This window comes from Salmo trutta, chromosome 7 (genome assembly GCF_901001165.1).
Source record: "Salmo trutta chromosome 7, fSalTru1.1, whole genome shotgun sequence".
NCBI classification, from domain to species: domain Eukaryota; kingdom Metazoa; phylum Chordata; class Actinopteri; order Salmoniformes; family Salmonidae; genus Salmo; species Salmo trutta.
The window spans coordinates 21,886,560-21,909,924 of record NC_042963.1 but is presented as its reverse complement, the minus strand read 5'-3'; the positions used below and the strand labels follow the sequence as shown (position 1 = coordinate 21,909,924).

General features: G+C 42.4%; 1 protein-coding gene across 2 annotated transcripts in view; it reads left to right on the top strand.

Moving 5' to 3' along the window:
* Positions 1-23,365, top strand: part of itga11b (integrin, alpha 11b) — a 101,877-nt gene that overhangs the window by 37,937 nt on the left and 40,575 nt on the right. For both annotated transcript variants that reach the window (XM_029758374.1, XM_029758375.1), the window contains 8 exons: positions 17,270-17,379; positions 17,804-17,895; positions 18,000-18,114; positions 18,219-18,346; positions 19,136-19,284; positions 19,535-19,679; positions 19,959-20,124; positions 20,455-20,525. In XM_029758374.1, coding sequence (XP_029614234.1) covers positions 17,270-17,379; positions 17,804-17,895; positions 18,000-18,114; positions 18,219-18,346; positions 19,136-19,284; positions 19,535-19,679; positions 19,959-20,124; positions 20,455-20,525 — 976 coding nt within the window. The remainder of the gene's footprint in view (positions 1-17,269; positions 17,380-17,803; positions 17,896-17,999; positions 18,115-18,218; positions 18,347-19,135; positions 19,285-19,534; positions 19,680-19,958; positions 20,125-20,454; positions 20,526-23,365) is intronic.

Sequence of the window (23,365 nt, the reverse complement as noted above, 5' to 3'; positions counted from 1 at the left end):
GTCACAGGAAGGCCTTAAAGATCATCAAGGACATCAACCACCCGAGTCATTGCCTGTTCACCCCGCTATCATCCAGAAGGAAAGGTTGATACAGGTGCTTCAAAGCCGGCAATGAGAGATTGAAAAACAGCTTCTATCTCAAGGCAATCAGACTGTTAAAAAGCCACCACTAGCACATTACAGGCTGCTGCCTATAGACATAGACTAGAAATCACTGGCCACTTTAAGTAATGGAACACTAGTCACTTTGATAATGTTTACATATCTAGCATTACTCATCTCATATTTATATACTGTATTCTATAATATTCTACTGTATCTTAGTCACTTTAATAATGTTTACACGTCTTGCTTTACTCATCTCATATGTATATACTGTATTCTATATGATTCTACTGTATCTTAGGTCATGCCGCTCTGACATCGCTCGTTCATATATGTATATATTCTTAATTCCATTCCTTAATTCGATTTGTGTGTATTGTGTATATGTTGTGACATTGTTAGATATTACTTGTCAGATATTACTGCACTGTCGGAGCTAGAAGCACAAGCATGTCGCAACACCTATAATAAACATCTGCTAAACACGTGTATGTGACCAATAAAATTTGATTTGATTTGATCCATGAGAAGTTTCTACAACTTGATTGGAGTCCACCTGTGGTAAATTCAATTGATTGGACATGATTTGGAAAGGCACACAACTGTATATATAAGGTCCCACAGTTGACAGTGCATGTCAGAGCAAAAACCAAGCCATGAGGTTGAAGGAATTGTCCGTAGAGATCCGAGACAGGATTGTGTCGAGGCACAGATCTGGGGAAGGGTACCAAAAAATGTCTGCAGCATTGAAGGTCCCCAAGAACACAGTGGCCAACATCATTCTTAAATTGAAGAAGTTTGGAACAACCAAGACTCTTCCAACATGACCATACTGAGCAATCAGTGGAGAAGGGCCTTGTTCAAGGAGGTGACCAACAACCCGATGGTCACTCTGACAGAGCCCCAGAGTTCCTCTGTGGATATGGGAGAGCTTTCCAGTAGGACAACCATCTCTGCAGCACTCCACCAATCAGGTCTTTACGGTAGAGTGACCAGACGAATGCCACTCCTCGGTAAAGGCACATGATAGCCCGCTTGGAGTTTGCCAAAAGGCACCTAAAGGACTCTCAGACGACTGAGAAACAAGATTCTCTGGTCTGATGAAACCAAGATTGAACTCTTTGGCCTGAATGCCAAGCGTCACATCTGGAGGAAACCTGGCACCATTGCTACGGTGAGGGATAGTGGTGGCAGCATCATGCTGTGGGGATGTTGTGCAGTGGCAGGGACTGGGAGACTAGTCAGGATTGAGGGAAAGATGAACTGTGCAAAGTACAGAGAGATCCTTGATGAAAACATGCTCCAAAGCGCTCAGGACCTCATACTGGGGTGAGGGTACACCTTCAAACTGGACAACGACGAAGCACAAAGCCAAGAAAATTCAGGAGGGGCTTCGAAACAAGTCTCTGAAAGTCCTTAAGTGGCCTAGCCAGAGCCCGGGCTTGAACCCCATCGAACATCTCTGGAGAAACCTGAAAATAGCTGTGCAGCAACGCTCCCCATCCAACCTGATAGAGATTGAGAGGATTTGCAGAGAAGAATGGGAAAAACACCTCAAACACAGGTGTGCCAAGCGTGTAGCGTCATATCCAAAAAGACTCAAGCCTGTAATCACTGCCAAAGGAGCTTCCAGAAAGTACTGAGTAAAGGGTCTGAATACTTATGTAAATGTCATACTTCTGTTTCTAAACACCTGTTTTTCCTTTGTCATTATGGGGTATTGTGTGTTGATTGATGAGGGAAAGGCGAGTTCCTAACGAGTTTAGGAAGCCAAGCTAGAGCTCTGTTCACAGCAATGGGGGAAGACATTTTGATCAAGAAAGACTGTTAGAAATTATGCACATTTTCTGTGACACTAAATATACAAATATGCATTTTACAGTTGTAAGGAAGGTGAAACGTATAAATTATAACTTGATTATACAATACTTTCCATCATATTTTCATATTTGTACTGTGTACTTGAGCTTGTATCCTCAAGTGACTAAACCTCAGCAATTTTTAACTGTTTGTATCAGAAAGGTGAGATTTTTTACTTTCTTGAAGTATGCAGTGTTACAAGTTATTGTTAATGGCCCTCCTGATAAATGGTTATTTTGGGGGATTATGGAGATTACATTTATGAGGTTTTTGTCACGACTTCTACCGAAGGTGGCTCCTCTCCCTGTTCTGGTGGCGCTCGGCGGTCGTCGTCGCCGGCCTACTAGCTGCCACCGATCTGCTTTTCCATTTTCGTTTGGTTTTGTCTGTCTTGTGTTGCACTTGTTTTGAGTTGAGTTCATTAGTGGGTTATTTAGTCTTGCTGTTCTAGGTTGGGTTTTGTGCGGGATTGTTTCTTGTTACCTGTCGTGAGTTTGGGGGGTTACGTATTTGTATTTTGGTTACTGCCGTTTTATTGCTGGATTGTGTTCCGGCCCTGTTGGGGGTGGACATTTTTGTCTGGTTGGGTTTTTCCTTATTCAAGCCTGTATTTGGTGGTTTGGACTCTGGAAATAAAATGCTCTACTATTGCATCTTTGATCTCCTGCACCTGACTTCACCCCACCACTCCTAGTGTATAGTGACAGTTTTAAGTAACCGTCTTTCCATTGTAACCAGGCCAAATGTAACATATCATACTAACTTGTGTCTCACAGATTTATGTTAAACTGAACAAAATTATAAACTTAACACGCAATAATTTCAACGATTTTACTGAGATACAGTTCATATAAGGAAATTCATTAGGCCCTAATCTATGGATTTCACATGGGATGCCTGGGAGGCCCACCCACTCGGGAACCAGGCCCACCCACTGGGGGAGCCAGGCCCAGCCAATCAGAATTAGTTTTCCCCACAAAAGGTCTTTATTACATACAGAAATACTCCTCAGTTCAATCATCTGTCCAGGTGGCTGTCTCAGACGATCCCACAGGTGAAGAAGCCGCATGTGGAGATCCTGGGCTGGCGTGGTTACACGTGGTCTGCAGTTGTAAGGCAAGTGGGACGTACTGCCAAATTCTCAAAAATGACGTTGGAGGCGGCTTATGATAGAGAAATGAACATGCAATTCTCTGGCAACACCTCTGATGGACATTTCTGCAGTCAGCATGCCAATTGCACGCTCCCTCAAAACTTGAGTCATCTGTGCCATTGTGTGGTGTGGCAAAACTGCACATTTTAGTGTGGCCTTTTTTTGTCCCCAGCACAAGGTGCACCTGTATAATGATCATGCTGTTTAATCAGCTTCTCGATATGCCACACCTGTCAGGTGGATGGATGATCTTAGCAAATGAGAAATGCTCACTAACAGGGATGTAAACAATTTTGTCCTCAAAATGAGATAAATAAGCTTTTTGTCTGTATGGGACATTTCTGGGATTTTTTATTTCAGCTCATGAAATATGGGACCAACACTTTACATGTTGTGTTTCTATTTTTGTTCAGTATATGTTAACTCTTTGACACCAGGCTGAATTTCCTTTCCTCTTAATGTCTGCTGTCAGTGAGGTATGAGTCTAGCCTGAGAGAATATCACATCCCTCATCTTTATGGCTCTCAACTGCTGCTACTCTCCACAGGAGTGGACTTTATGTCCTTTACCGAAGTGAGCTTGTGGAAAGGAGCATGATTTAAATCTGTCTCCAGCTGGTTGTTTTTGTTCAACTATTATTGTGATCAATTATAATTTGTAAACCTAACAGTTTAAAAGCTGCTAGCCTAACTTTTAGTCAGGGGTCTTGAATGAGAAGGTTTGATCGTCGAGACGGCCAAGATTGAGTAACGTTCCAGGTATTCTTACTGTTTTCAGACTGGAAGTCTTTCAGCCTTGAGGAATATCTTGCGGTTCTTCCAGGATTGCAAAATATTCTGCCCTATGAAGTCACAGGTAAATAAGTGGAAAGTATTTGTGTTTGTCTAGCAACCTGTTCGCAAGCATCCCAGAGGCTTTTGATGACTCTGGAAAGTATGTGTTGTGGTCGTTTATTCCCAAGCCCCCTTCTGTGCATCCCATCACTGGCCGATTAGTAGGGGGAGAAAAACAAACTACTCAGTGATACAGGAAGGGGTTGTTACTTCACAAGCAGAGCCTGGGGTGTATTCATTAGTCGGATTCCGTTGCAAAATGTTTCGTCTGTTGCAAAACGTTTTGCAACGGAAACCATTTACTCCAAAAGAAAAACTAATGAATACACCCCAGGCTCTGCTTGTGAAGTAACAACCCCTTCCTTCCCGTATCACTGAGCAGTAAACAGTAAACGGTAAGCAGTAAACGGTTTGCAACAAACTAAATGTTTTGCAACTGAATCTGATTAATGAATACATACATAGTTTTCAATTTGAGCCTGGGGACCTTTGTATAGGCATTGGTGACAAGCAAAAAGTATGTGGAGTCAACTGGCGCATATTCTTTGAGGCAGACATTACGTTACGTGGTGGCAGGTAGCCTAATGGTTAGAGCATTGGACTAGTAACTGAAAGGTTGCAAGATCGAATCCCCGAGCTGACAAGGTAAAAATCTGTTGTTCTGCCCCTGAACAAGGCAGTTAACCCACTGTTCCTTGGCTCTTATTGAATATAAGAATTTGATCATAACTGACTTGCCTAGTTAAGTAAAGGTAAAAAAAACAATGGTTAATACTAGAGGTTGACCAATTAATTAGGGCCGATTTCAAGTTTTCATAACAATCGGACATTGGTATTTTTGGACACCGATTTGGCCGATAATTAAAAAAAAAATATATATATATATTATTTTTTATTTTTTACACCTTTATTTAACTAGGCAAGTCAGTTAAGAACACATTCTTATTTTCAATGACGGCCTAGGAATGGTGGGTTAACTGCCTTGTTCAGGGGCAGAACGACAGATTTTTACCGTGTCAGCTCGGGGATTCAATCTTGCAACCTTACGGTTAACTAGTCCAACGCTCTAACCACCTGCCTTGCATTGCACTCCACGAGGAGCCTGCCTGTTTCGCGAATGCAGTAAGAAGCCAAGGTAAGTTGCTAGCTAGCATTAAACTTATCTTATTAAAACAATCAATCAATCAATCATAATCTCTAGTTAACTACACATGGTTGATGATATTACTAGTTTATCTAGCGCGTCCTGCGTTGCATATAATCGATGCGGTGCACATTCCCGAAAAAGGACTATCGTTGCTCCAACGTGTACCTAACCATAAACATCAATGCCTTTCTTAAAATCAATACACAAGTATATATTTTTAAACCTGCATATTTAGTTAATATTGCCTACTAACATGAATTTATTTTAACTAGGAAATGTGTTTCACTTCTCTTGCAACAGAGTCAGGGTATATGCAGCAGTTTGGGCCGCCTGGCTCGTTGCGAACTGTGTGAAGACTATTTCTTCCTAACAAAGACAGCCAACTTCTCCAAATGGAGGATGATTTAACCAAAGCGCATTTGCAAAAAAAGCACAATCGTTGCACGACTGTACCTAACCATAAACATCAATGCCTTTCTTAAAATCAATACACAGAAGTATATATTTTTAAACCTGTGTCACGTCCTGACCAGCAGAGGGAGTAATTGTATTATATTTGGTCAGGACGTGGCAGAGGGGTATTTGTTTCATATGGTTCGGGTTGTGTGTGTTATTTAAGGGGTGTTTGGTTTATGTAGTCTGGGGTTTGAGTAATTGTTCTAGTGTTGGTTTTCTATGGTTTTCTAGTCTGTCTATTTCTGTGTGGTTTGTATGGCTCCCGATCAGGAACAGCTGTACATCGTTGTTCCTGATTGGGAGTCATATATTAGATGCTTGTTTTCACCTGGGGATTTGTGGGTAGTTGTATTTCGCACTGCTGTTATTATTTAGCCTGTGAAACTGGCGGTCTGTCGTTCTCTGGTTTCTTGTTTTTTCTCGTGTTCACAATAAATAATATGATGAACATGCAACCCACTGCGCCTTGGTCCTCTCTCTCCTACGACAGCCGTGACAACCTGCATATTTAGCTAAAAGAAATCCAGGTTAGCAGGCAATATTAACCAGGTGAAATTGTGTCACTTCTCTTGCGTTCATTGCACGCAGAGTCAGGGTATATGCAACAGTTTGGGCCGCCTGGCTCGTTGCGAACTAATTTGCCAGAATTTTACGTAATTATGACATAACATTGAAGGTTGTGCAATGTAGCAGGAATATTTAGACTTATGGATGCCACCCATTAGATAAAATACGGAACGGTTCCGTATTTCACTGAAAGAATAAACGTTTTGTTTTCGAGATGATAGTTTCCGGATTCAACCATATTAATGACCTAAGGCTCGTATTTCTGTGTGTTATTATGTTATAATTAAGTCTATGATTTGATAGAGCAGTCTGACTGAGCGATGGTAGGCACCAGCAGGCTCGTAAGCATTCATTCAAACAGCACTTTCGTGCGTTTTGCCAGCAGCTCTTCGCAATGCTTCAAGCATTGCGCTGTTTATGACTTCAAGCCTATCAACTCCCGAGATTAGGCTGGTGTAACCGATGTTAAATGGCTAGCAAGTTAGTGGGGTGTGCGCTAATAGCGTATCAAACCTCACTCGCTCTGAGACTTGGAGTAGTTGTTCCCCTTGCTCTGCATGGGTAATGCTGCTTCGAGGGTGGCTGTTGTCGATGTGTTTCTGGTTCGAGCCCAGGTAGGAGCGAGGAGAGGGACGGAAGCTATACTAAAGTGCCTATAAGAACATCCAATAGTCAAAGGTATATTGAAATACAAGTCGTATAGAGAGAAATAGTCCTATAATTCCTATAATAACTACAACCTAAAACTTCTTACCTGGGAATATTGAACACTCATGTTAAAAGGAACCACCAGCTTTCATATGTTCTCATGTTCTGAGCAAGGAACTTAAACGTTAGCTTTCTGACATGGCACATATTGCACTTTTACTTTCTTCTCCAACACTTTGTTTTTGCATTATTTAAACCAAATTGAACATGTTTCATTATTTATTTGAGGCTAAATTGATTTTATTGATGTAGTATATTAAGTTAAAATAAGTGTTCATTCAGTATTGTTGTAATTGTCATTATTACAAATACATTGTAAAAATCGGCCGATTAATCGGCAGCGGCTTTTTTGGGCCTCCAATAATCGGTATCGGTATCAGCGTTAAAATCATAATCGGTCGACCTCTAGTTAATACTTTGAAATTTATTTTGCCCTTAATAAACAGCCCAGAGTAACATATGCAGACTTGTTTTCTCGATATTTACCTCTGGTGAATTTACACCAAGCATCACATTAAAACCTTAATGGCCTCTGGCTTTTATATATGAATAGTTGCCATTCAAATGTGAGGGTGTTGAATATCACAGCCAAATACCATTGGCCATTAACGCTCTCCTAGTCAGCCGTGTATCCATCTGACTGACATTTGGGCTGTCATCTCCCACATTCTCTGCTACCTCAGATGGGAAGCCAAAGGCATCAGAGCATTGCATAATGGGGTCAGACGCCTTTGACCTTTGAGTCAAAGGGAAGGTTATGCTGAGAGGTGGCAGATGTTTGCAGCGCTGCGTGAATCTGTTTGTTTAGTCTGTCTGTTCCTTTGATCTCTGTGTTTGATTTTGGTCTGTGACTTAGCGGGTGGACTGCAAACTACGGGCAGAACTTAACGCGTAGCTACACGTTAGTGAAGGATTTCTTAAAACTGTGCCAATGGGAGATTGCCTGCACCTGCGTGTTAAAACAAACTTGCTTGCAACTAAAACCTCACAAGAATAAACCAGAAAGAGGGGTAAACTTCAAAGCAAGATCAAGGAGTTAACCAACTAACTTGCATGAATATTCTGAAATAACTTTAACATTTAAAAAAAGATAAGCTTTTAGAAAGATGAACTTTTCCACGTTTTGTTACATTACAGCCTTATTCTAAACTGGACAAAATAAATGTTTTCCCTCATCAATCTACACACAATGCCCCTAATGACGAAGCGAAACTTATTTACGTAATTATTCAGACCCTTTGTAATGAGACTCGAAATTGACCTGAGGTTTATCTTGTTTCCATTGATCATCCTTGAGATGTTTCTACAACTTGATTGGAGTCCACCTGTGGTATTTCAATTGATATGGCATGATTTGGAAAGGCACACAACTGTATATATAAGGTCCCACAGTTGACAGTGCATGACAGAGCAAAAACCAAGCTATGAGGTCAAAGGAATTGTCTGTAGATCTCTGAGACAGGATTGTGTTCGAGTCACAGATCTAGGGAAGGGTACCAAAAAATGTCTGCAGCATTGAATGTCCCCAAGAACACAGTGGCCAACATCATTCTTAAATGGAAGAAGTTTGGAACCACCAAGACTCTTCCTAGAGCTGGCTGCCCGGCCGAACTGAGCAGTCGGGGGAGAAGGGCCTTCGTCAGGGAGGTGACCAAGGACCTGATGGTCACTCTGACAGAGCTCCAGAGTTTCTCTGTGGAGATGGGAGAACCTTCCAGACGGACAACCATCTTTGCAGCACGCCACCAATCAGGCCTTTATGGTAGAGTGACCAGATGGAAGCCACTCCTCAATAAAAGGCAGATGGCAGCCTACTTGGAGTTTGCCAAAAGGTACCTAAGGAGTCTCAGACCATTAGAAACAAGATTCTCTAGTCTGATGAAACCAAGATTGAACTCTTTGGCCTGATTGCCAAGCGTCACGTCTGGAGGGAACCTTGCACCATCCCTACTGTGAAGCAGGACAACGACTCTAAGCACAGGGCTAAGACAATGCAGGAGTGGCTTCGGGACAAGTCTCTGAATGTCCTTAAAAGGCCCAGCCAGAGTCCAGACATGAACCCAATTGAACATCTCTGGATAGACCTGAAAATAGCTGTGCAGAGACGCTCCCCATCCAACCTGACAGAGCTTGTGTGGATCTGCAGAGAAGAATGGGAGAAACTGTAATGACTTCCTCCGAAGTCGGCCCCTGTCTTGTCACTGGTCTTCTAACCATCGCCGATCCACCTTTAATTTTCCATTTGTTTTGTCTTGTCTTCCCAAACACCTGGTTCCAATTCCATTCATTACATGTTGTGAATTTAACCCTCTGTTCCCCCCATGTCATTGTCCAGAATTGTTTATTGTAAGTGCTTGTGCACGTTACGTCTGGGGTGCGTCGGGTTTTGTACCCATTTATTTATTGTTCTGTTTTCCGGTGGGTTTTTATTATTAAACTGCGCTGTTGGAAACAGCTTTTGCTCTCCTGCGTCTGACTTCTCTGCCGCCAGTACGCACCCCTTACAGAAACACCTCAAATACAGGTGTGCCAAGCTTGTGTCGTCATACCCAAGAAGACTCAAGGCTGTAATCACCCCCAAAGGTGCTTCAAAAAAGTACTGAGTAAAGGGTCTGAAAACGTATGTAAATGTTACATTTCAGGTTTTTTTTGCTTTGTCATTATGGGGTAATGTGTGTAGATTGATGAGGATTTTTTTTAAATCCATTTTAGAATAAGGCTGTAACGTAACAAAATGTGGAAAAGTCAAGGGGTCCTCATACTTTCCGAATCCACTGTATTTATATTTAGCTTTCTTAATGAACCAAACCAGAAAATCAACTGTTATTTCTGGTTGTTTGTAAAAGTTAGCTTGCTAACTCATTGACCCTACTTTGTAGCATACCCATCAGTTGAGCCCATGTTGTTATCGTGTCAAATGAGCCTGACACCAGACAGCTGCGTGGAGGTTCTCTACTCCCGCCTCAAATGAAATATCGACTTATCAGGAACATAAAAAAAGAAAAAAAGACTGCTAATCAATCTAAAATACTTTTTGTAAGTACAGTTGAAGTTGGAAGTGTACACACATCTTAGCCAAATACATTTTAACTCATTTTTTCACAATTCCTGACATTTAATCCTAGTAAAAATTCCCTGTCTCAGGTCAATTAGGATCACCACTTTATTTTAAGAATGTGAAATGTCAGAATAATAGTAGAGAGAATCATTTATTTCAGCTTTATTTTCTTTCATCACATTCCCAGTGGGTCAGAAGTTTACATACACTCAGTTAGTATTTGGTAGCATTGCCTTTAAATTGTTTAACTTCAGTCAAACGTTTTCGAGTAGCCTTCCACAAGCTTCCCACAATAAGTTGGGTAAATTTTGGCCCATTCCTCCTGACAGAGCTGATGTAACTGAGTCAGGTTTGTAGGTCTCCTTGCTCAAACACGCTTTTTCAGTTCTGCCCACAAATTTTCTATGGGATTGAGGTCAGGGCTTTGTGATGGCCACTCCAACTCCTTGACTTTGTTGTCCTTAAGCCATTTTGCCACAACTTTGGAAGTATGCTTGTGTTCATTGTCCATTTGGAAGACCCATTTGCAACCAAATGTTAACTTCCTGACTGGTGTTTTGAGATGTTTCTTCAATAAATCCACATAATTTTCCTTTGTCATTATGCCATCTATTTTGTGAAGTGCACCAGTCCCTCCTGCAGCAAAGCACCCCCACAACATGATGCTGTCACCCACGTGCTTCACGGTTGGGATGGTGTTCTTCGGCTTGCAAGCCTCCCCCTTTTTCCTCCAAACATAACGATGGTCATTATGGCCAAACAGTTCTATTTTTGTTTCATCAGACCAGAGGACATTTCTTCAAAAAGTACGATCTTTGTCCCCATGTGCGGCTGCAAACTGTAGTCTGGCTTTTTTAATGGCGGTTTAGGCGCAATGGCTTCTTCCTTGCTGAGCGGCCTATCAGGTTTTGTCGATATAGGACTCGTTTTACTGTGGATATAGATACTTTTGTACCTGTTTCCTCCAGCATCTTCACAAGGTCCTTTGCTGTTGTTCTGGGATTGATTTGCACTTTTTGCACCAAAGTACGTTCATCTCTAGGAGACAGAACGTGTCTCCTTGCTGAGCGGTATGAGAGCTGCGTGGTCCCATGGTGTTTATACTTGCGTACTATTGTTTGTACAGATGAGCTTGGTACCTTCAGGCGTTTGTAAATTGCTCCCAAGGATGATCTAGACTTGTGGAGGTCTACAATTTTTTTCTGAGGTCTTGGCTGATTTATTTAGATTTTGCCTTGATGTCAAGCAAAGAGGCACTGAGTTTGAAGGTAGGCCTTGAAATACATCCACAGGTACACCTCCAATTGACTCATATGATGTCAAATGATAATCAGAAGCTTCTAAAGCCATTACATCATTTTCCAAGCTGTTTAAAGTCACAGTCAATTTAGTGTATGTTAACTTCTGACCCACTGGAATTGTGATATAGTAAATTATAAGTGAAATAATTGTCTGTAAACAATTGTTGGAAAAATGAGTTGTCATGCACAAAGTAAATGTCCTAACCGACTTGCCAAAACTATAGTTTGTTATTAACAAGAAATTTGCGGAGTGGTTGAAAAACGAGTTTTAATGACCCCAACCTAAGTGTATGTAAACTTCCAACTTTAACTGTATGTAGAATTATAGTTCCTTCAAACACTTTATCTGAAATGACAACATAATTAGAATATCACGTTTCAGGTAAGACCCAAATGCATACTGTCTTGAAGTAACAATGTTTATTACAGCAACAGGGGCAGGCAAACGACAGGTCAAGGCAGGCAGGGGTCGATAATTTAGAGTAGTGAGGCAAAGGTACAGGACTGCAGGCAGGCTCAGGTTCAGGTCAGGCAGAGGTCGGTAACCAAGAGTAGGGGCAAAGGTACAGGACGGCAGGCTCAGGGTCAGGCAGGCGGGCACAGAGTCAGGACAGGGCAAGGGTCAAAACCAGGAGGGTGAGAAAAAAGAGACTAGGGAGAGACTAGGGAAAAGCAGGAGCTGGGAATTTACTAGTTGTGAAGTCTTAAATACCATTTGGATGCATTCACGTGCTTTGAACTCATCGAGAACACTGACCTGTTCACAGGACGTGCTACCTGTCCCAGACCTGTTGTCCCAGACCTGCTGGAACCCTGACCTATTCACCGGACGTGCTACCTGTCCCAGACCTGCTGTTTTCAACTCTCTAGAGACAGCAGGAGCGGTAGAGATACTCTCAATGATCGGCTATGAAAAAGCCAACTGACACTTACTCTTGTGTTACTGACATGTTGCACCCTCGACAACTACTATGATTATTATTATTTGACAATGCTGGTCATTTATGAACATTTGAACATCTAGGCCATGTGCTGTTATAATCTCCACCCGGCACAGCCAGAAGAGGACTGAGTCTCAATTCCCTCATAGCCTGGTTCCTCTCCAGGTTTCTTCCTAGGTTTTGGCCTTTCTAGGGAGTTTTTCCTAGCCACCGTGCTTCTACACCTGCATTGCTTGCTGTTTGGGGTTTTAGGCTGGGTTTCTGTATAGCACTTTGAGATATCAGCTGATGTAAGAAGGGCTATATAAATACATTTGATTTGATTAGCTAATGGCCAACAAACTGAGTAAAGCAGCAACTAAAAGTACAGCTATCATGCTTGTAAATAAAATATAGTGTTCAAAAAATATATTAATAGCTCAGAGCTGTGAACTACTCGCACTGTATGAGTGGAATGCATGGAGGGAATGCGGATTCATTACTGTATACAAACACACAGATCCATTATGCAGGCTGAGGATTTGGATGTAGTTTCCCATCCCTCCCCAGCCCATTTGATCTGAATGTTAAATAAATTAGCAGATTACTGGTTAGGTCTTTTTTGGTATGGCATCAAACTCCAATGTGATTCAGGCATTTCCCCAGCAACATTTTGCCCAAGGCCCCATTTAGCACTATTACCCTCTCCTTTTGACACTAATAGCTCGGTTCTAACTTTAATAACAGGCTCACCGCTGATCGTTTTAGCAGCTCTTCTGGAAATTGGCTGGAATACCAGTAGATAAGGCCTTCTTGTCTCTGGCTGTCATACTGTCGGTTTAAATACCACTGAAGTGTGGACTCCAGGAGACTCCATCTTATGTTTGTAATAACGGTAATATTTATAGTAAAAGCCTGAGGTTGACATGGCAAATGGCCTCCACGCCTCTCACAAAATTAGTACTTCACCACACTGTCCGCTGTCTATTCTCTCTTGTTGACATAGAAAATATTTGCCTTCATCCTTTGCTGTTTTAGTCATTCCAGGCTCTATTTCAATTTGTCTTTCCTTGATTCCTTGCATCCTGTCTCCTTGCGTCAGTTCAAAGTCAAATAAAAAAATGTAACTAGGAAAGCCAGTTAAGAACAAATTCTTATTTACAATGACAGCCTACCCCGGATGATGCTGGGCCAATCATGTGCCACCCTATGGGACTCCCAATCACGGCCTGATGTGATTCAGCCTGAATTTGAACCTGGGACTGTAGTGACGCCTCTTACACTGAGATGCAATGCCTTACACCGCTGCGCCACTCAGGAGCCCTTTAAGAAGAAGGTGAGGAGAGAGGATGTGAGGAATTAAGGAAAGATTAATTGAGAAACAGTCTCGGACACCCCCACACTCTGTCTAATCTGATGAAGAAAAACAGCATAAACCAGCATAGGCTTTTGCTGTGTTTTCGTGGTGACTTCGGTGTGTTTTCGTGGTGATTCAAATCAAATCAAAGTTTATTTGTCACGTGTGCCGAATACAACAGGTGTAGACTTCACAGTGAAATGCTTACTTACAGGCTCTAACCAATACTGCAAAAAGGTATTAGGTGAACAATAGGTAAGTAAAGAAATAAAACAACAGTAAAAAGACAGGCTATATACAGTAGCGAGGCTATAAACGTAGCGAGGCTACATACTGACAGTAGTATGTACATGTACATACCGCTTGCCATGCGGTAGAAGAGAGAACAGTCTATGACTGGGGTGGCTGGGGTCTTTGACAATTCTTAGGGCCTTCCTCTGACACAGCCTGGTGTAGAGGTCCTGGATGGCAGGCAGCTTAGCCCCAGTGATGTACTGGGCCGTACGCACTACCCTCTGTAGTGCCTTGCGGTCAGAGGCCGAGCAATTGCCGTACCAGGCGGTGATGCAACCACTCAGGATGCTCTCGATGTTGCAGCTGTAGAACCTTTTGAGGATCTCAGGACCCATGCCCAATCTTTTTAGTTTCTTGAGGGGAAATAGGCTTTGTTGTGCCCTCTTCATGACTGTCTTGGTGTGTTTGGACCATTCTAGTTTGTTGTTGATGTGGACACCAAGGAACTTGAAGCTCTCAACCTGTTCCACTACAGCCCCGGCGTGCTCGGTCCTCCTTTTCCTGTAGTCCACAATCATCTCCTTAGTATTGGTTACGTTGAGGGATAGGTTGTTATTCTGGCACCACCCGGCCAGGTCTCTGACCTCCCTATAGGCTGTCTCGTCGTTGTCGGTGATCAGGCCTACCACTGTTCTGTCATCTGCAAACTTATTGATAGTGTTGGATTCGTGCCTGGCCGTGCAGTCATGTGTGAACAGGGAGTACAGGAGGGGACTGAGCATGCACCCCCAAGGGGCCCCCCTTGTTGAGGATCAGCATGGCGGATGTGTTATTACCTACCCTTACTAACTGGGGGCGGCCTGTCAGGATGTCCAGGATCCAGTTGCAGAGGGAGGTGTTTAGTCCCAGGGTCCATAGCTTATTGATGAGCTTTGAGGGCACTGTGGTGTTGAACGCTGAGCTGTAGTCAATGAATAGCATTCTCACATAGCTGTTCCTTTTGTCCAGGTGGGAAAGGGCAGTGTGGAGTGGAATAGAGATTGCATCATCTGTGGATCTGTTGGGGAGATATGCAAATTGGAGTGGGTCTAGGGTTTCTGGGATAATGGTGTTTCCCATCAAGGTATACAGTACATGGTGACTTATCATTAACTAACTTGACCAAATTCACACTAACTCGACCAATTTCAAAACAGCAATCCTTCTCTTTCATTATTAGACATTTTATTAAAAAAATATGATGATTCACTGTTCAGTGTTGTCATTACGATTCTGAGTCATTCCATTTTACTATTGAAATAGTAATTGAAATGATTGGCAAAATCAAAAGGTTTTGTTATAAATGACCCACCAACTTCAATGAACGATGGAGATGAATTGAGTTTTCTGCCCACGATATCATTTAAGGTACTCCAAAGTATTTTTCTATTTTGTTTTATGTAATTTCTCTTTATTTGGTAGTATAATTTCTTCTTCTTTTGATAAGTTAAGTCACCACATTTCTCAACTTACAATGTGTCAACCAGTCAGCTGAGCAGCCTGACTTGTTTGCCACCTCTTTTGCATCATTTCTTTGAACCATACAATTTTTCAATTCCTTATCAATCCAGGGGTTCCAACAGTTCTCACAGTTAGTTTCTTAACAAGTGCATGCTTTTCAACAATTGGCATGAATAATTTTACAAATACTTCCAGTGCTGTATCTGGATTCACTTCCTCATACACATCAGACCAACATACATTTTTTACATCATCAACAAAATAATCCTGAGAAAACATTTTGCGTGATCTCTTATAAATTACTTTAGGCCCAACCTTTGGCACTTCTGCTTTCCTTGTTATTGGCACAATATTATGGTCACTACAGCCAATGGAAACTGATATTGCTTTGCAGCAAAGCTCTGCAGCTTTAGTGAAGATATGATCAATACAAGCGGATGTCACAGATCCAACACTATTGGTATACACTCTAGTTAGTTGAGTTATAACCTTGGAAATATAACAGGCATTAGTCACAGTTAGAAGCTTCCTCTTGAGAGGACAGATAGTTGCTAAACAGTCAATATTCAGGTCACTCAGAAAATAGAGCTCTCTGTTGACATCACATACATTATAAAGCATTACACACATATTATCCAAATACTGACTGTTAGCACTTGGTGGCCTATAGCAGCACCCCAAGAGAAGAAGAGTTAGATGAGGCAGCTGAACTTGCAACCACAACACTTCAACAACATTTGACATGAGATCCTCTCTAAACTTTACAGGAATATGGCTCTGAACCTACTGTATACAGCAACACCTCCCCCATAGGCATTGCTGTCTTTTCTGTATATGTTAAATCTCTGTCTTGCTACTGCTGTATCATCAAATAAATCTTGTCCTTAAACCTCAGGAACTTGACCACTATCGACCTGGGTCTGTCACCTAGGCTGGTTACATTTTCCACTTCAATCTTCGCATGATCCATCTGCAGCTTTTCAGTAATCATTTTTCTTACTTGCGCCTCAAACTCTGCCCATTTCTCATGTGAAGACTCTGGTATGCCATCCACAACAATGCTATTCCTCCTGGATTGTCCCTCTAGTCTTTTTTCTCAGACATTTTTAATAATTATTCACAGACAGTGCTGATATCATCTCGAGAGGACTTGTCATCTTGCTGCAAGTCTCTTTAAGGACATCCACTTCTTCCTGAGAGAACTAGTTGAGTCCATCAGTATTTGGACAAAGCTCTTGAAGCAATTTTCCTATTGTTGTAACAACTGCTTGTAGAACCCCTTTTGTTCGTTTAAAAGATCCTTCACCTGTGATAGAGAAACACTGTATTTTGGCTTTAGATGCCATGGTAGCAAAGTTGGCTAACATTTGGTACTCCACGCAGTTCCAGACAGGCAGGTCGCAGGGCAGATTTAAACAGCCACAAACAACAGGGATTTAGACAGCAAGGGCTAACCACTTTCCAGGCTGTGTTCAACCTGTCAATGAAACCTTGCTAGCTTGGTAGCTAGTTAGCAGCTAGGCTAGCTCCTACGCCAATCAGCTCTTCAAACTGTATGGTCTGTTTTTGTACCAGCACATTCCAGTACACGGTGTCACATTACATTCTAATGAGCCATCTTAGAATTGATGATAAAGCATGACCAGCTAGACCAAAGCATGACCAGCTAGACCATGATGGACCAGCTTGGTCACCAGTATACCAGCATCACCAGCATAAGCTGGTATGTATCCAAAACACAGTGAAGGGCGGTCACCAGTGTCCTAAACACAGCGAAGGCGGGTCACCAGTGCCCAAAACACAGCGAAGGCTGGTCACCAGAAAAACCAGCATAACCAGCTAGACCATGCTGGTCAGAGCAGCTCAACCAGCTTGACCATACTGATCAGACCAGCTTTATCAGCATCCGCCCAGAACTGACCAGCATAGACCAGTAAGGACCAGCAAATACCAGCATGGACCATCTTGAAATTTATGATGGTCTATGCTGTTTTTTTCAGCAGGGTATTCTCTCTTTTTGACATAGAAATTAAGATCAGTCCTCATCCTTTGCTGTTTTTGTCATTCCAGGCTACTAGTTGGAGCTCCCTTTGAAACCAGTGGCCAACACCAGACAGGCGATATATACAAATGCCCGATGGACACCAGTCCCAACACCAACTGCACTAGACTCAACCTAGGTATGACTGAATGAGATAGATAGATTCCATACTGAACTGTTCTGCCTCCAAATCACAGCACACCTTCGCATACTTTACAGAATATGATTCCCTCCAGAAGCTGGCTCTCCGACCAGGTGTTCAGTTGGATTAAAAACACCTGGCAGCACTGTGTGGTGTAGATTGAGATCTCACATTGTTGACTCAAGTCCAACTCATGCAGAGGAAACTCTACACCCTGTTATGCCCAGTGGGAGTTATGCATGATGGACAGTTACAGTATGAATTACCCATATAGGCCTCCCGATGATGCATTAAACATAGTATCATAGCATCAACTTGACTGTGATTTCATTGATATCGTTGAATTTGTCTAATGTTGTGGTTCATTCAATGCAATTTTTTTTAGTTTGTTTCTTTGTCTGCTTTTATTAATTCCTTCAAGGAAAGGTATCCCTGAACAATGTGTCAGAGCGCAAGGACAAAATGAGGCTGGGCATGACACTGACCTCCAACCCTAAGGATAACAGCTTTGTGGTGGGTGTCAATTGATGTTGACTGTTGAAAATATTAAATTGAGATTTACTGTGGTCTGTGTTAAACCCAATTGAAGGTGGTTCATCAATGGCTTTGTGTTCCAGACCTGTGGTCCTCTGTGGTCGTACGAATGTGGGAGCTCCTACTACAGCACAGGCATCTGCTCCAGGGTTAACGAAAGCTTCAAGTTCTCCAAAACCATCTCGCCGGCCTTCCAGAGTAAAAAATCTACTCTCACAAACTTTCACTCACATACACCTCATAAGACCATGGCTTCCCAGAGTTACTCACTGTTACTGACTGTTTCCAATTGCTTCTTCCAGGGTGCGAGACCTACATGGATATAATGATTGTTCTGGACGGGTCCAACTCCATCTACCCCTGGTACGAGGTGCAGGACTTCCTCATCAACATTCTGCAGAAGTTCTACATTGGGCCAGGTCAGATCCAGGTGTGTTATCTGAGATTCTGATCTGATTCTGATAGACAGTATGTGTACCTGAATGTGTATTATTCTGGGGTACATGCGGTGACGAGTGAGTGTATACAGTCAGGTCCAAAATTATGGTGTATCTTTCAGCAAGACAATAACCCCAAGCACACATCAAAATCCACAAAGAAATGGTTAATTGACCACAAAATCTAAATATTTGCAATGGCCATCTTAGTCTCCGAACCCCATTGAAAACCTGTGGTTTGAATTGAAGAGGGCAGTCCGTAAGCACATAAGAAGGATATCAAGAATCTGGGAAGATTCTGTTTGGAGGAATGGTCTGAGATCCTCCCAATGTGATCTCCAATCTCATAAAATATTTTAGAAAAAGGCTCAGTGTCGTTATCCTCGCAAGGGCAGTGTGCTGGAGAATTGAAAACAGAGGTGCAAATAAACAGGGGCCCCTATTTTTTTTATTACTTGTTAAGTAAAATCTCTTTCGCTGAGCAATTTTTTTGTATAAAATGTTTATGTATAAAATTTTCACACAAAAATGTGCATACAATATAGCTCAACATTTGTATTATTTATTTCATATAGTATTTTTATAAATTATGCCAATAATTGTGGACTGCATGTCTGGGAGCCAGTATCTCTACGTTCTGTGTGGAAGTTGTACCCATAGGCACATACCTAGTATCATCTTTATCTTCCTCAAATCCTAACCTTAACCATCAATGGGGAAAATACTACGCTGACTTTAGATCAGCACCCATGGGCAAGTGAATCACACTCCTATCTCTACAGGTTGGAGTGGTGCAGTATGGGTCGAGGGTGGTCCATGAGTTCACCCTGAATGACTTTCGCTCTGTGGAGGAGGTGGTAGAAGCAGCCAAGACCATCGATCAACGGGGAGGGGAGGAGACACGCACGGCCCTGGGCATCAATGTGGCACGGTATGGAGAGCTGCTCAACACTGGTCATAACTCTCATCCTAATCCCAAGTTTCTCAGTATAATTTTCCATAGTAGTGCCTTTCGAAACAGGGAGCAAAATAAAGCACTTTGTTGCTGAATTGGTTGTGCAGTGTGTTGAGGTAAAGTTGCAAATACTGTTTATCCATAATGATTGAATTGCTAACTAACCGATAGTTACTCATAACGGTTAATGAGTTGGCTGAGAAAAAAACCCTGTATTCGCTCAAAGGACAGAGGGATTTAAACGGGGAGGTCGGAAAGGGGCTAAGAAAGTGATGCTCGTGATCACGGATGGTGAATCCCACGACAGCCCTGACCTGCAGAAGGCCATGGAGGACAGTGAGGCGGACAACATCACCATGTATGCCATCGCTGTGAGTCCGTCTGTCCCTTTTTATATTCCCCTGGAACACTGTAATCCCATTCTCTGTTCCTTCTGCCACGTCTTGGTCTATCACTTACATGTTATACCGTTTCCATATCCTGTGCTTGAATTTATATTCTCCTACTTTATGATATTTTTAGAGCATCTGCCTACTATTCTATCAATGTTCTATTGCATTTCCAGATCATGTGCGTAGTATTCTTTTGACGTTCTATGGTATTTCCAGATCCTCTGTTTGGTATTGACATTAAATGTTATGTACCACCAGGTATTGGGCTACTACAATCGGCGTGGGATAAACCCAGAGGCCTTCTTGAAAGAGATCAAGTATATCGCCAGCGATCCTGATGACAAACACTTCTTCAACGTGACTGATGAGTCGGCGCTAAAGGACATAGTGGACGCCCTGGGAGAGAGGATTTTCAGTCTAGAGGGTATTTTCCTTTAATGACCCTTTGGTTTCACCGATCAAGTTTTGAAGGGATTGTAATCTCAGAAACACCCAGAAATACATCTTGCATGTGTTAGCTAGCTAGCTAAATGCATTTACTTCTGGAGGTGGACGTGTCTGAATTTGAACAACGTTTAACATTCTGCAAACAGATGTTAATTTTTTATGAAAATCTGTCTCTAGAGATGAATGGAATTGTGAAGTTTATAATGGTGGCAACATAGAACAATTCTGGAGGACTCCATTGTAGCAGACTGCGATGATCATTCTAGTGAAGTGTGTAGACTAGCTGTCACTTCACTGTTCTCCACAGGAGTGAACCCTAATGGGACGGGGTTCGGTCTGCAGATGTCTCAGGCAGGCTTCTCATCACACATAGTGGAGGTGAGTCTCTGAAATAAGTCCCCACATGAGTCTAACCTGGGATCTGGTTTTATACTCACTGACTCTCCCTCTCACACTTTATTGGAATAGGCAAGTGGTTTTACAGGTTCTTCATTCCAAAAAGGTGGAGTGGTTTTTTTCAAGGTGGGTAAAGGGCTGTTACAGTGACGGTATGAACACCACACAGTGACCGCAGTCAAATTTCACGTGACTGTTGAGTCATGGTAACTAGGCTATCAATTACACAGCAAACTAGCAGCATACTGTATATTTAGCGATCTAAGTAATGCATTTTGAGTTTCCACTTACTGAGATGGTGAATTAGCCCAAATACATATTTTATATATTTTACCAAGAAGATGTCCCTTCTGTTGGTGCGTGCAAATACGAGTGCATATGTCATTTCAACTGAACATTGTGGTTCCATTAATGATGAATAAAAGAAATCTTTTTCATAATGAATTAATGATGCATGTTGGGAGCAGGTAATTTTTCCAACACACTTATAACATTCGTATTTCATCAACACTGTCCAGTACATGCATATTAAGTCTATAATATCGTTCAGATTAATATAATAACTATTTAATGTTATGTATAATGACATAGGGTAAAGAAAACTACATTTACCATAGCACCCTCTTGAACTGATGCATATTTTCCTGCTTTCTTTAGCACTGAGTGGACTCAGGATTTAAATGTCAATTTGTTTAGTTAGAACGCAGGTGAAATCTATTAAAACACAGATTTTTGGAGGATCTGCGATTTGAACATTTAGAAACCTGATCTGAATGATGAGGATAAATTGTGTGTCCCATTAAGAAATGCAACCAGGGCTTCCCACCCGGACCTGATATACACTTTACAGTGCATTTGGAAAGTATTCAGACCTCTTGACTTTTTCCAAATGTGGTTACGTTACAGCCTTATTCTAAAAGTGATTAAATAGTTTTTTCCCCTCATGAAACTACACACAATACCCCATAATGACAAAGAAAAAACAGTTTTTTAGAAAGTTTTGCAAAACAGAAATATCACATTTACATAAGTATTCAGACCCTTTAGTCAGTACTTTGTTGAAGAACATTTGGCAGGGGGTTCCCGAGTGGCGCAGCGGTCTAAGGCACTGCATTGCAGTGCTAGAAACATCACTACAGACCCGGGTTTGAACCCGGGGCTGTATCACAACCGGTCGTGATTGGGAGTCCAATAGGGCGGCGCACAATTGGCCCAGTGTCATCTGGGTTAGGGGAGGGTTTGGCCGGGGCGCTTTACTTGGCTCATCACGCTCTAGCGACTCCTTGTGGCGGGACAGGCGCCTGCAGGCTGACGTTCATCATCAGTTGAACAGTGTTTCCTCTGACACAATGGTGCGGCTGGCTTCCAGGTTAAGTGGGCGGGTGTTAAGAAGTGTGGTTAGGTGGGTCATGTTTCGGAGGACGCATTTTTTAAATCATTTTATTTTAACTTAATTAAAATAGGTAAGTCAGTAAAGAACAAATTCTTATTTTCAATGACGGCCAAGGAACAGTGGATTAACTGCCTTGTTCAGGGGCAGAACAACAGATTTTTTTTACCTTGTTAGCTCAGGGATTCAATCTTGCAACCTTTCGGTTACAAGTCCAACACTCTAACCACTCTAACCACCACCTGTCGCCCCAACTCCGAGCATGACTCGACCTTCGCCTCCCGAGCCCGTTTGGGAGTTACAGCGATGAGACAAGATTGAAATTTGGGAGAAAAGGGGGGTAAAATACACAACAACAAAAAAACAAGCACCTTTGGTAGTGATTACAGCCTTGAGCCTTCTTGGGTATGAAGCTACCAGCTTGGCACACCTGTATTGGGGGAGTTTCTCCCAATCTTCTCTATAGATCCTCTCAATTTCTGTCAGGTTGGATGGGGAGCATCGCTGCACAGCTATTTTCAGGTCTAACCAGAAATGTTAGATCGGGTTTAAGTCTGGGCTCTGGCTAGGCCAGGGTCATTGTCCTGTTGGAAGGTAAACCTTTGCCCAAGTCTGAAGACCTGAGCGCTGGCTAGGCCAGGGTCATTGTCCTGTTGGAAGGTAAACCTTTGCCCAAGTCTGAAGACCTGAGCGCTGGCTAGGCCAGGGTCATTGTCCTGTTGGAAGGTAAACCTTTGACCAAGTCTGAAGTCCTGAGCGCTCTGGATCAGGTTTTCATCAAGGATCTCTGTACTTTGCTCCTTTAATATTTTCCTTGATCCTGACTAGTCTCCCAGTGCCTGCCTTTCAAAAACATCCTCACAGCATGATGCTGCCACCACCATGCTTCACCATAGGTATAGTGCAAGATTTCCTCTAGATGTGACGCTTGGCATTTAGGCCAAAGAGTTCAATCTTGGTTTCATCAGACCAGAGAATCTTGTTTCTCATGGTCTGAGAGTCCTTTAGGTGCTTTTTGGCAAACTCCAAGCGGGCTGTCATGTGACTTTTACTGAGGAGTGGCTTCCGTCATGCCATTCTACCATAAAAGCCTGATTGGTGGAGTGCTGCAGAGATGTTTGTTCTTCTGGAAGGTTCTCCTATCTCCACAGAGGAACTCTGGAGCTCTGTCATAGTGACCACTGGGTTCTTGGTCACCTCCCTGACCAAGGTGCTTCTCCCCCGATTGCTTAAGTTTGGCCAGCCGGCCAGCTCTAGGAAAGGTCTTGCTGGTTCCAAACTTGTTCCATTTAAGAATAATGGAGGCCACTGTGTTCTTGGGGACCTTCAATAATGCAGACATTTTTTTTGTACCCTTCCCCAGATCTGTTCCTCGATAGAATCCTGTCTCAGAGTTCTATGGACAATTCCTTCGACCTCATGGCTTGGGTTT